The 12,697-nt window shown below is 32.0% G+C and overlaps 3 protein-coding genes across 3 annotated transcripts; 1 reads left to right on the top strand and 2 right to left on the bottom strand.

Annotated features, from left to right (window-relative positions):
• Positions 1-3,348: 3,348 nt before the first annotated feature.
• On the bottom strand, positions 3,349-6,949 carry KGD2 (2-oxoglutarate dehydrogenase complex E2 component; the record flags this gene model as incomplete). The annotated part of the gene is made up of 5 exons (XM_044856139.1): positions 3,349-3,360; positions 5,521-5,775; positions 5,833-6,225; positions 6,295-6,627; positions 6,707-6,949. 5 exons carry the CDS (start codon positions 6,947-6,949, stop codon positions 3,349-3,351), a joined length of 1,236 nt encoding a protein of 411 aa, XP_044703452.1.
• Positions 6,950-8,175: 1,226 nt separating this feature from the next.
• On the bottom strand, positions 8,176-9,435 carry FPOAC1_011771 (uncharacterized protein; the record flags this gene model as incomplete). Its single annotated transcript, XM_044856138.1, has 1 exon — positions 8,176-9,435. The coding sequence occupies one exon, from the start codon at positions 9,433-9,435 to the stop codon at positions 8,176-8,178; it is 1,260 nt and encodes a 419-aa protein (XP_044703451.1).
• A 1,801-nt stretch (positions 9,436-11,236) lies between these two features.
• On the top strand, positions 11,237-12,229 carry FPOAC1_011770 (uncharacterized protein; the record flags this gene model as incomplete). The annotated part of the gene is made up of 3 exons (XM_044856137.1): positions 11,237-11,608; positions 11,755-12,022; positions 12,075-12,229. 3 exons carry the CDS (start codon positions 11,237-11,239, stop codon positions 12,227-12,229), a joined length of 795 nt encoding a protein of 264 aa, XP_044703450.1.
• Positions 12,230-12,697: the final 468 nt, after the last annotated feature.

The following is a 12,697-nucleotide window of genomic DNA, read 5'->3' as shown; positions in this document are numbered from 1 at the left end:
AGCTTTTTTATTTATTATTAATATTATAAAGTTTAAATAATTACTTTATTAATTATATTTATATTAAAAACCGTATCTTAAGAGAAACTATATATAATTCTTTTATTTATATAAATAAATAAAGTATTATAAATAATCTTTAATAAAACTAAAAAGGGTAAAAGTAATCTTATAATTATATATTAAAAAAAATAAATATAGTTTATTAAGAATTAATTAATTAACTTATTTTAAGGCCTTAAGAATTAAATAGTAATTTTAACTTTATTAATTTAAATAATTATATCCTTAATTTAAAATATAGTTTAAAATTATAGTATCTTAATATATATTTAATAATAGAATCTTAAGATAGTATATTATATAATTAAATTAATTCCTATAAAGCTTTTATCTCTAGGTTAACTTATATTTTAATTTTTTATATCTTTAATAAAATCCCTAGATTAATCTCTAATTAACCCTATTAACCTTATTAACCTTATATATAATTATATAGTTATTAAGCTAGTCTTTAAAAGTTAATATAATTTAAAACAGAAATAACTTTCTTAATAAACTTAATATAGAAATAATAAAGAGGAATAATAAAAAGAGTAATAAAGCTATAAGGCTATATAATTTTATAAAATTTAATAAAAACTTAATATTAAAATAAATATATAAAAAGAATCTAAGATAATATAATTATTTTTCTTTATTTTTATTTAATATAATAATTATAATAAAAGATAACTAAGTAATTAAATAAGATATCCTACCTTTAATATATAATATACTAAGGTAACTTAATTATAATTAAAATATTGAATATATTATATTATACTATTATATTAACCTTATATATAGCTTCCTTTATAAGGCCTTTAATATAAAAACCTTTATTATTTTAATTACTTTAATTTTATTTTTTATAATTTTATTTTTAATTAATTTAATAAGATTATTAAAAACCTTATTAATTTAAATTACTTAAGACTTAAAGTATTAATATTAAGTTTTATATTTATAATTTAGTTTAATTACCTTAAGAAATATAACTTTATTTTTATATATATTAAACCTTTTTATAAGCTTTTTTTTAAATTATTTAAATATTTAAGTTTTTATTTAAGTCTTATTATTATTTAAATTTATTTATAAATTTAAAAATACTTTATAAAAAATAATAAGACTTTATAATTAAAAGTAATTAATTTAATAAAATTATAATTATTATTATTATTATATATAATTTATTAAAAATATTTAATTTTATATTTTAATTATTTTAAGTCTTTATTATTATTATTAAATAAAATAATATTTATAATATTCTTTTTATTAAAAAAATAGCCTTTTAAATAGCTAAGTATATTACTATAAAAGGTTCTTTTTTTAAGTAATATTATATTAAGTAAAAATTATAAAATTAATTAATATAAAGTAATTAATAATAAATAAACTAAAGATTAATTAATTATATAAATTTAAAAGTATTTAATAATAAATTATAAGAAAAAAAAGTAGCTATTATATATATAAAAGCTTTTTTTATTTCTTTTTTATTATAAAGTTTAATTATTATTATATTAATTATAGTCTTATTAAGAAAATTAATTATTAAAAAAAAGTTAAATTTAATATATTAAGTTTTTAATTTATATAGATTTTTTAGTTTTTAAATTTATAAGATAGCTTTAAAAAGACTTCTTAGTTAATAAACTAGTTAATAATATACTAATAGAATCTTATAAAGTAAAGTTAAAAGGTTATATAGCTAGATAATTTATATTAAGCCTTTAGCTTTAGGCTTTATTAATATTAACTTTAACTTTATAAAATTATTATTAACCTTACTTACTGCCTTTATAACTTAAAGGCCTTAATTATAATTACTATTTACCTTTTTAATTATTTAAACTAATTAATATATAAATATTTATTATTATATATATTAATTTTATCTAGGAATTCCTTTTATATATATAATAAACCTATAGCTAGCCTTTTAATAAGCTTCTTCTTAAGCTTATATAGATTCTTTAGTATTATTTCTAGCTCTTAACTCTTTATATATAAAAGATAAAGCTTATAGCTAAAGGCTATTAATTTAACCTTAATAAGGCTATTTATTTTCTTAATTATATAAAGGTTAATAGCCTTTATATATAACTTTTTTAATATTATTATATCTTTATAAGACTTAATAAATATCTTAATAATCTTAATATTAAGATTAAGAAAGTAATTATAATTAATAGGTTTTAATTTAAAGATAATAGCTAGTATTATATTATATAAGACTTATAAAAGTAATTAATAAGATATTATAAAGGATTAAGATTAATTAACTTTATAGATATTTTAAATAATTAATTAAAATTAAAAGAGAAAGAAATTATTACTATTTATATAATTTAATAAAAGCTTTTTTTATTTATTATTAATATTATAGAATTTAAATAATTACCTTATTAATTATATTTATATTAGAAACTTTATCTTAAGAGAAACTATATATAATTCTTTAATTTATATAGATAAATAAAGTATTATAAATAACCTTTAATAAAACTAAAAGGGTAAAAGTAATCTTATAATTATATATTAAAAAAAAAAAAATTAAAAGACTTTAACTTTAATAGAGAGTAAAAAAATAAATTAAATAATTATATAATATAATAATAAAATATAATAATATTTTAAATATAATTAAATTAAATTAATATACTATATATTAAAAGTAAAATATATTATTTAATTATTTAATTATTTTTTCTTATAATTATTATATTAAATAAAAATAAAGAAAAATAATTATATTATTTTAAAGTCTTTTTATATATTTATTTTAATATTAAGTTTTTATTAAATCTTATTAAATTATATAGCCTTATAGCCTTATTACTCTTTTTATTATTTTCTTTTATTATTTTTATATTAAGTTTATTAAGAAAATTATTTCTTTTTTAAATTATATTAACTTTTAAAGATTAATATAATAACTATATAATTATAAATTAAAACCTTAATATATTAAATTTAACTATTTCTTAATAATTAATTTTCTTAATAAAACTATTTATTTTTCTTTTACTTTTTATTAAAGCTTAAGTTTTTTTAAAGCTATCTTATAAATTTAAAACTAAAGAATTTATATAGATTAAGAATTTAATATATTAAATTTAACTTCTTCTTAATAATTAACTTTCTTAATAAGACTATAATTAATATAATAATAATTAAACTTTATAATAAAAAGAAAATAAAAAAAGCTTCTATATATATAGTAATTACTTTTTTCTTTTATAATTTACTATTAAATATCTTTAAATTAATTTAAATACTAAGCTATTATATAATTAATTAATCCTTAGTCTATTTACTATTAATTACTTTATATTAATTAATTTTATAGTCTTTCTTTAATATAATATTATTAAGAAGAAATAATTTAATATTAAATATTAAAAAAAAAGCCTTTATAATAATATATTTAACTATTTAAAAAGCTATTTTTTTAATAAAAAGAATATTATAAATACTATTTTATTTAATAATAATAATAAAGACTTAAAATAATTAAAATATAAAGCTAAATATCTTTAATAAATTAAATATAATAATAATAATAATTATAATTTTATTAAATTAATTACTTTTAATTATAAAGTCTTATTATTTTTTATAAAGTATTTTTAAATTTATAAATAAAATTAAATAATAATAAAATTTAAATAAAAATTTAAATCTTTAAAGAATTTAAAGAAAAAGCTTATAAAAAGGCTTAATATATATAAAAATAAAATTATATTTCTTAAGGTAATTAAATTAAATTATAAATATAAAATTTAATATTAATACTTTAAATCTTAAGTAATTTAAATTAATAAAGTTTTTAATAATCTTATTAAATTAATTAAAAATAAAATTATAAAAAATAAAATTAAAATAATTAAAATAATAAAAGCTTTTATATTAAAGGCTTTATAAAAAAAGCTATATATAAAGTTAATAAGGTTAATAAAGTTAATAAAATTAATTAGAAATTAATAAGATTGTATTAAAAATATAAAAAATTAAAATATAAATTAATTTAAAAATAAAAATTAACTTTATAAGAATTAATTTAATTATATAATATATTATCTTAAGATTTTATTATTAAATATTTATATTAAAATATTATAATTTTAAATTATATTTTAAATTAAGATTAATAAAACTATAATTTTAATTTTTATTATATTATAAATAAATTATTATTAAATTTAAAGTTTTTTTTAAATTATTAATAAATTATTTTTCTATTAAAAGTATTATTTAAATTACTATAATTATATTATATTTAAATTAATAAAGAAAAAGTAAATTATATAACTTTATTAATTTAATTATAATATAAGCTTTTATTTAATTTTTTTAAACTTTATATTAAACTTTTTTATATATATATAAATTTCTTTATTATAATTTTAACTTTAATAAAGTTTCTTTATAAATTAAGTCTTTATAATTAAACTTATAAAAAAGCTATTATTATTAAATATATTAAAATATTATAATTATTATAATAAAAAGCCTTATCTTTATTAATTATATTAAATAATATAATTTATTAAAGAATATAGTCTCTTTAAAATTACCTTTTAAATTATAATAATACTTATTAAATAAGTTTTCTTTCTTTATAACTTTATATATATTATATATAAAGATCTAAAGAGATAAAAAAAGATATAAAAATTTATAATTAAATATTATTAATATTATCTTATTTTTTATCTTAATTAATTAATTTTAATTTATTAAAATATATTTTAATAAAATTATTAAATTATATAATTTATTAAAGGTTAATTAATTAACTTAATTTAAAGCCTTAAGAATTAAATAATAATTTTAGCCTTATTAATTTAAATAATTATATAATATAATAATATAATATAATATATTAAATATTTTAATTATAATTAAGTTAATTTAATATACTATATATTAAAAGTAAAATATCTTATTTAATTACTTAATTATTTTTTATTATAATTATTATATTAAATAAAAGTAAAAAAAGATAATTATATTATTTTAAATTTCTTTTATATATTTATTTTAATATTAAGTTTTTATTAAATCTTATTAAATTATATAGCCTTATAGCCTTATTGCCTTTTTTATTATTCTTTTTATTATTTTTATATTAAGTTTATTAAGAAAGTTATTTTTCTTTTAAATTATATTAACTTTTAAAGACTAACTTAATAGCTATATAATTATTAATAAATTATTATTAATATTATTATTTTATTTTAAAAAATATAAATTATATATTTAATATTATATTATTATTATTATTATTTTATTTTAATTTTTAATTTTATTTTTATAAAAAATATAAAATATTAAAATAGTATAATAGTATTATATTATTACTATAAAACTATTAACTTTATACTCTAAGTAAGGTATTAAGCAGTTTACACTAATAAATGTCTTTTACAAGAGCATCCTTCGGGGATCCTCGATATACTCCTTTACCTTAACAAGAAATTGGACAGCCTCCCGGCCATCCAGCAGGCGGTGATCGTAGGTAAGGGCAAGGTACATCATTGGTCGAATTTCGATCTTGCCATTAACAGCGACGGGGCGCTCCTTGATGGCATGCAGGCCAAGAACAGCGCTCTGAGGAAGATTGATGATGGGGGTGCCCATGAGCGAGCCAAACACACCGCCGTTGCTGATGGTAAAGGTGCCGCCGGCCATATCCTCGATAGTAAGCTTATTGTCGCGAGCCTGAGATCATCGTGTTAGTGGCCATTTGGTAGTGTCGAATGAAAAGGAGCAGTTTACCTTCTTGCCCATATCGGCAATCGATTGCTCAATGCCAATCATGTCCATGGATTCAACATTTCGTACAACGGGAGTTACAAGGCCCTTCTCCGTGGCAACGGCAACACTGATGTCGACGTAGTCGCGGTAGACGATGGTATCACCGCCGTTGGGCCCCTCAATGGAAGCGTTGACTGCAGGTAGATCGCGCATGGCAAGAACGCAGGCCCGGGAGAAGGCGCTCATGAAACCAAGCCTGACGCCGGTCTTCTTGAGGACATCCTCTTTGTAAAGCTTGCGGAATTCCATGATGTTGGACATGTCGACCTCGTTGAAAGTGGTGAGGGAAGCAGCGGTGTTCTGGGATTGCTTGAGACGCTCGGCAATTCGGAGGCGCATACGATTCATCTTGACCTGCAGAAATGTTTAGCAAAACTTGGAAGGCGGGCTGGGGCGTCACCTTGCGGTATAGCAACAACTTACGCGACGCTCCTCGCGGTTACCCATGGAAGGACCACTTGAGGCGGAGGATTCGGACTTTGTCTCCTTCTTTTCGGGCTGTCGGGGAGCCTCAGGCTTGCTGGAAGCGGGAGCAGATTCCTTCTTGGGCTCGGGGGCAGACTCTTGCTTAGGCGCAGGTTTTGACTCGGACTCGGACTTCTTAGGTTCATCTTTAGGGGCCTCCTTCTTGTCACCAGATGGCTCACCACCAAGCTCGATACGAACGAGATCCTGGCCGACAGTAACGGTATCCTCCTCCGCCACCAGGAACTCCTTAATGGTGCCAGCCTCGGTGGCGTTGACAGCAACGTCAATCTGTGGTTTAGATGTCAATGGGGATCCTCAAACGGCAGACAACAATACGAGGCAATCCAAGTTTGCCATGACGGCGTACCTTATCGGTCTCAATTGTAGCAATTTCCTCATCCTGGGCAACGTAGTCGCCAACGCTCTTGGAGAACTGCTTAAGGGTACCTTCAGAAATAGACTCGGCCATCTGGGGAACCTTGATGACGGAATCGGCGTAGGTGCGAACGGTCTGCATCATGGAAGGAAGCATGACAAGAGGATGGGCACGGGGCCTCAGCACCCGAGCCGGCACCAGACGACTGGCGGTAGCTATACTTCTTGACAGCATTTTTGAGAGAATGCGAGGAGATTGTCGTGAGGGAAAGACGAGACGATCGCGGGTTGTTGGTGTTGAATTGTATGTAGGTGGAGTCAGGTCAGGAGGAAAAAAGGAACACACACGAAGTGACAGAGCTCGGACAATGATTCGCGATGTTCCACTCTGAAACCAGTTACTTGTCAGGCTTTGGGGTTAGGGGTGCAAAAAAAAGTCAGCTACTCAACACTACCAGGTGCCAATATTTGACACAGGTGCGGCGCCATGGTCTGCCACAAATGGAATAGCGCTATGAGGAGCTACCGAGGAGGTACATGTCCGACAGAGTAGACCAAACAGCAGCCGCCGATTGGTCTCCATTGGCTCTCCATCACCTGATCGCCGACAGGTTAGCCGAGCAGCCAATGGCACATGGTTTCTCCCGCGGGTAGCTCACTGGCGGGGGAGAGGTGAACAGTAGGTGGGAAGGACTAGGAAGATTTCTACCGAAATACCCGATAAAGGTATTCTTCTTCACCTTGACTCTGACCTTGATCAAACACGGACAAGTACCTTGTAGTTGCGTCATCACCACTCAGGGATGAAATTCACAGTTGATATATGTTAATTAACTTTGTAGTTCCCATCCCGTCTTATTTTAACACCAAATTATGGGTTACAGTGCTCCATCGTGCGCAAAAATAATCACTCGTGTCTTCTGCTCATGACGGCTTTGACCGGCTTAATTAATAGTCAACATACCTACCTAGCCACATCAAGATATCTGAGAAATCTTTAGGTATTTTTAAGAGGAGCTTTCCCTCACAAAGAGGTATCTAATTACCCCAGCCCTAGTGAGCGCCCCGTCCGCACGCCAACATCCATAAATTAAAAAAGTTGTTACTCAAGAATGAGTTATCAGTCCATCCAGCTCTTCGTATGATCCCTGTGAGGACCGTCACTCGAGAACTACCGCTCCGGCAGGTATGCCAAGCATTGTCGATAACAGTGTACATATGTACTTATACCATGACCATGACCAGCTCCAGCTTCACAGTCTGCCCATTTTGCTTGAGAATCCGATGATCTCTTCGCATTTTCGTAAGAGCCTGGAGCCTGCGATTGTGGGTTCGGGCACTACATGATAGACTTGGATCGTGTTCAGATGCAATACTTTAGTAGTCATAGTCGTGCCCCCTTATGAGAGCCAGGCTTAGAACCCAATTGTCAAGCTCAACGGGCGGGACTACTTATTCGATTTATAGGTGAAGTTCGTCAGAGCGGGTGGTCAAAGAGCGTCGCAAGCCACCATAACTTGACAATGGGCTAGGATAATCACTCAAGGGTGACACTATGTCAGCAGTATTTGTGCCTGAATAGGGAGACACGGGCTGGAAAGACGTGTTTGATGGCACAAACGACTCGAGTTGCTGTTCTTGAAGTGACAAGTGCCGTTGCCGTCTTCGTTGTTGCTCTTGGCGTTTCTGTGGCGATTGCAGCTGAGCGTCCTGATTTTTCAGCCGCTGCGCTTCCTCATGCGAGACTGCCCATCCCACAGAGCTTTGCTGGTGGTCGGGGTGAAAGCTGGACTTGGGCACCGCTGTTGGAACCATGACATTTCCGTGGATATTGACAAGACGTGGGCCCTGATACCACCACTGATCCTCAAACCCGTTGTCGACGGTCATCAATGCTGAAGCCAGAGACTGTATGTCTTTTGCTTTACCTCTTGCCCGGTCATCTGCTTGCACAGGTTGGGTGGAACGTGAGTATTCACCTTGAAATTCAGGTCCCCATGTTGCTCGCAGACTGGCCTCACGCGAACGTTTGCGTCCATCCTCTCTTTCACCGCGATCGTCCTCCTCATTATTATCGTCAAAGCCCATAGGGAACGTCCACGAGTCCCATGGCATATCGCCTTCTCCAAGTCGAAATTGATTTGGGGTTGCAGGAAGAGCTTTCCAGCGATGAGGTTCGCTCCCTAACGCATGGGACGAGCTTATGTCCCAGGGGCTGTCGTTTAAGGGCGGGGGTGCAGATTTGCCACGCTCGTGTGAACCACGGCTCGTCGATCTCGAGCTACGTAGAACTCTATCTGGCTGTAAAGAGTCTTGTTGCGGCGGTGGTGGCGCTGTTGAAACAGGGGCGTAGTATTCCCCAATATCGTCTTGTACTTGTTGGGGACGGTATGGCTGGTATGATTGTCCCTGAGTTACACCAGTCGGCACAGGGTCTCTACTGTACGTATTGGGAGGGAGATTGTTGACATGGTAAGCGAATTGATGCTGTAATTGATCCTGAGTTGGCTGAGTCTGTGAAAGCATTTGTTGATGACCGGCTTGATACTGCGATGAAGAGTTGAGGTAGTTGGTATTTACAGGAGGCAACCGTCGGGGGAACTGGTTTGCTCGATCGCGCATGCTCTTGGAGATGTAGGTGATATGTCGGTCTTTGGACATGATCTTGGGCAGCGATAAGCCCATTTCTAGGTGGACATAGATGGCTGGTCTGTCTCCCATGGCGGCGATGACTAGCACACACAGATCAAAGGTGAGGCAGGAATGGAAAGTGGCAGTTTCGTGTTGAAGAATGGGTTGTTAGGCTGAGTAATAGGTATGTTAGATAGGTATATAATGACCAGTGAGTGGTTCTGGAATACCTAGGAGAGTTGCAAACGCAGAGAAGAGAGAACAAAGGGCAGGATGTGCGGGCAAGGCAGGTATGGCAGACAAAGAGATGTGAGATGAATATATGACCTACTACGCAGATGGGAGTAACTCCAGTTGGGGGTCAAGGCTTAGAGTTGTTCTCCGCTTCTAGCCAAGTCTGAAGCACCTTAATCTGAGGTAAGGTATGGATGGCGGGAGCAAAGGAAGCGACTAACTTTAGCATGAGGGGCGAAGCTGAGCCTTGTAATTAATCAGGTCGAGTCAAAATAGAAGAGAATGTTCAATGAAGGATGAGCTCAGCTCTAGTCAACTAATCTGTATAGACAGGAACATCTTCAGTTCGGGTGGCAATCTCGGCGCTGTCCAGCTCGTGCTGTCTCGCCACTTGACGTGACCTGTTTTTATTTTTGCTAGAGAGACAGGCAAGAGGCATACATACGAGCTGAAGAACCAAGCGACTCAGTTGGACGGTTACTGTGCCCGTCCGTCGGCGCCGTCTCGATGCATACGGGCCCGGTAGTGGAGAGGGGGGCTTCGACGGCCCTTATGCCTGTAAGACACGGAGCTTGGATGAAGCTAGGACTGTCCAACAAGACAGGGATAGCGGTGATCTGTTTGTCGCTCGCTTGACTTGGCGTTTTGTTGAAACACAGTCATGATCAACAACGACCTCTGTCTTTGGAAACTACCTAACAGGAACAATTCCAAGGCCGCTCTTGCGCCCTGAGTTACAAGCAAAGCAGATTAGAGTAGAGCACAATAAAATGTCGAGCACTTGGTCTAAGAAAGCGGGTTGTCCAACCAGTTGGTTAATTCAGCTGAGGTCGTTTATTAGGCAGGCCCGGGCAGGGCAGATTTCCTCTCTTATTTGTGCCCCATAAAACGAGCAAGGGATCCTGGCCGTTGCAGGTTACATAACAAACTTCAAAGTGACCGCAAGGCGTGGCGAAGGCATTTCCAGAATGTGTCCGTTTGTTCTACTCCGTAAGATTGAGTGCGCTGTGTTTATTTTTGGCTCGATCTAATTAGCGAACCCCATATTGTTTCTCTCTGATTAGGGGGAAAAAAGCATAAGAAAGATGACATAGGCTATGCTTTTTTCTTCTTCTCATGGATCGCATTGAAGCATTGGCATGATCTTGTAGGGAGGGTATTGAGTGCTAGCATCGATAGGTACGGAAGGCCACAGGGAGCAGTGTCCCAAAAGTGCGGATACGACATTTTTTTGATATAATAACCCCTTCCGTACGGACCCGTTAGAGAGATATTTTTTGTGATCGTTAGATAAGATAAGGTTCGCTGACGTAAGCAGGTCACGTGCCCACGCGATCGCGCTATCAATTTCGTGATAGCTTCCTTTCCTTTTTTTTCCTTCTCCACACAACACACAACAAGGTAAGAATACCCTTCCTTTGAACCCCAATAGCACCCCCAATACGCCCTTTCATGACCTGATATCACGATATTCGGTTTCGCATTGCTTCAAGCTTCAATTTGCACTATTTTTTACCCTATTTACACCATTTGCGACCGAAAAAAGCTGCCCTTCAAATTGAATCTTGAAAACTGACGCGTGTGAAATAGGTGTGCTACGCAAAGCACCCAAACCACACCGAATTCGCGAATCTACCCTCTCGTACTGCCTACTACGATGGCCCCTCGAAGTGCTGCTAAGTCGGCGCAGAGTGGCAAGGCTGCTCGTGGAAGGGCAAAGAAGGCATCACGATCCCGTACGAATGTGCCTACTTCCGAAACTGAGGAAACCGTACTCAACGATACGGCCGAGTCTTCTACGCCTACCAATTCTGCTAAGTCAAGCAAGAAGACTCCTCCGCGCAAGAAACCGCCCCCTCGTACGCCTGCGAACGAGAACGAAGATGACGACGGAAGTGAGACTGACGACGATGACGATGTTACGATTACGCACGTAACCAATTTGAAGGAATTCGGTCCCCAGGCTGCACAGCTTCTTCCGGAAAAGCTCTTTGGCATTGCAATTTCTGAAATCGACTTTCGCACTTCCGTACGGCCTCAAGAAGCTAAGAAGTTTACCATTTGGGCTTTTTTTGCGTGCCCTACGAGGTTGCTCTGTCAAAGGTCTTGAGGCAGTCAAGAAAGATCAGGTAAACACTATATTGATATAATATGTTTACGTACTTACACGTATAGGAACCTCGACCTCTCGTATTGCGTACTAAGAAGTCGAAGGAAAAGAGTGAGATTGAGTACGTTCTCAATTTTACTAGTACGCAGAACTGCGACGCTATGCTTCGCTATCTCTTTGGCGAGGAGGTAATGGACGACGATGGCAACCCCAAGGTGTGCGAGAAGTGTTTGAAGGGCAACGGAGCACTAATTGGCTGTATTGTTGGAAACGGTGCCTCCTCCTGTGCCAATTGTGATTGGAATCGCTCTGGTGCCGCCTGCTCCTTTACGAGTACGTACGAAGCTATATGTTTTTCTATTTAATTATACTGACTTTTTCTTAGACTCTCCCCGCAAGCGTAAGCATGCCAAGAGCGACGACGAGGACGATGACGACAGCGGCTCAGACATCTTGGAGGGTATTGACCGCAAGACCTGCCTCAAGATTGCTGCTATCTTCCGTAAGGCTACTGACAAGAAGAAGAAGAAGCATACTTGAACGTACGTAACATATATATTTACGTATTATTGTATACTAATTTGTAGTAGGGTCTTTTACTGTATGCCTTTGACTTAAAAGTCTGAAGGCTATTTTTGATGATTTACGAGGGAACGATTAATTTGCTGGCAATGGGGACCACAGTTACAGATACGTAGGGATACGAAGCCCTATTATATAGGCATACGAAGCAGTACGATACCCTTAGGTCGTTTAATGAAATTCTTTGCTTTATTATATGTTTACAGTGAATATACTATATATATAAAATTGCCTTAGTATAGAAGTTAAAATTAAAGTAAAAGTGCTACGTACGTAATCTGAAAATTGAAGTAAAAATGCTACGTACGTAATCGTACGATTCCCCTCTAAACTAGGGCAATTACGTACGTAGCATTTTTACTTCAATTTTTATAATTAAATCCCTCAAAACCTTTTACGTTTTTCCTTTATTCTCTTTTCTTTTCT

The sequence above is a fragment of the Fusarium poae genome, chromosome 4, assembly GCF_019609905.1.
Source record: "Fusarium poae strain DAOMC 252244 chromosome 4, whole genome shotgun sequence".
NCBI classification, from domain to species: Eukaryota; Fungi; Ascomycota; class Sordariomycetes; order Hypocreales; family Nectriaceae; genus Fusarium; species Fusarium poae.
This window is presented reverse-complemented; position numbering and strand designations above follow the sequence as displayed.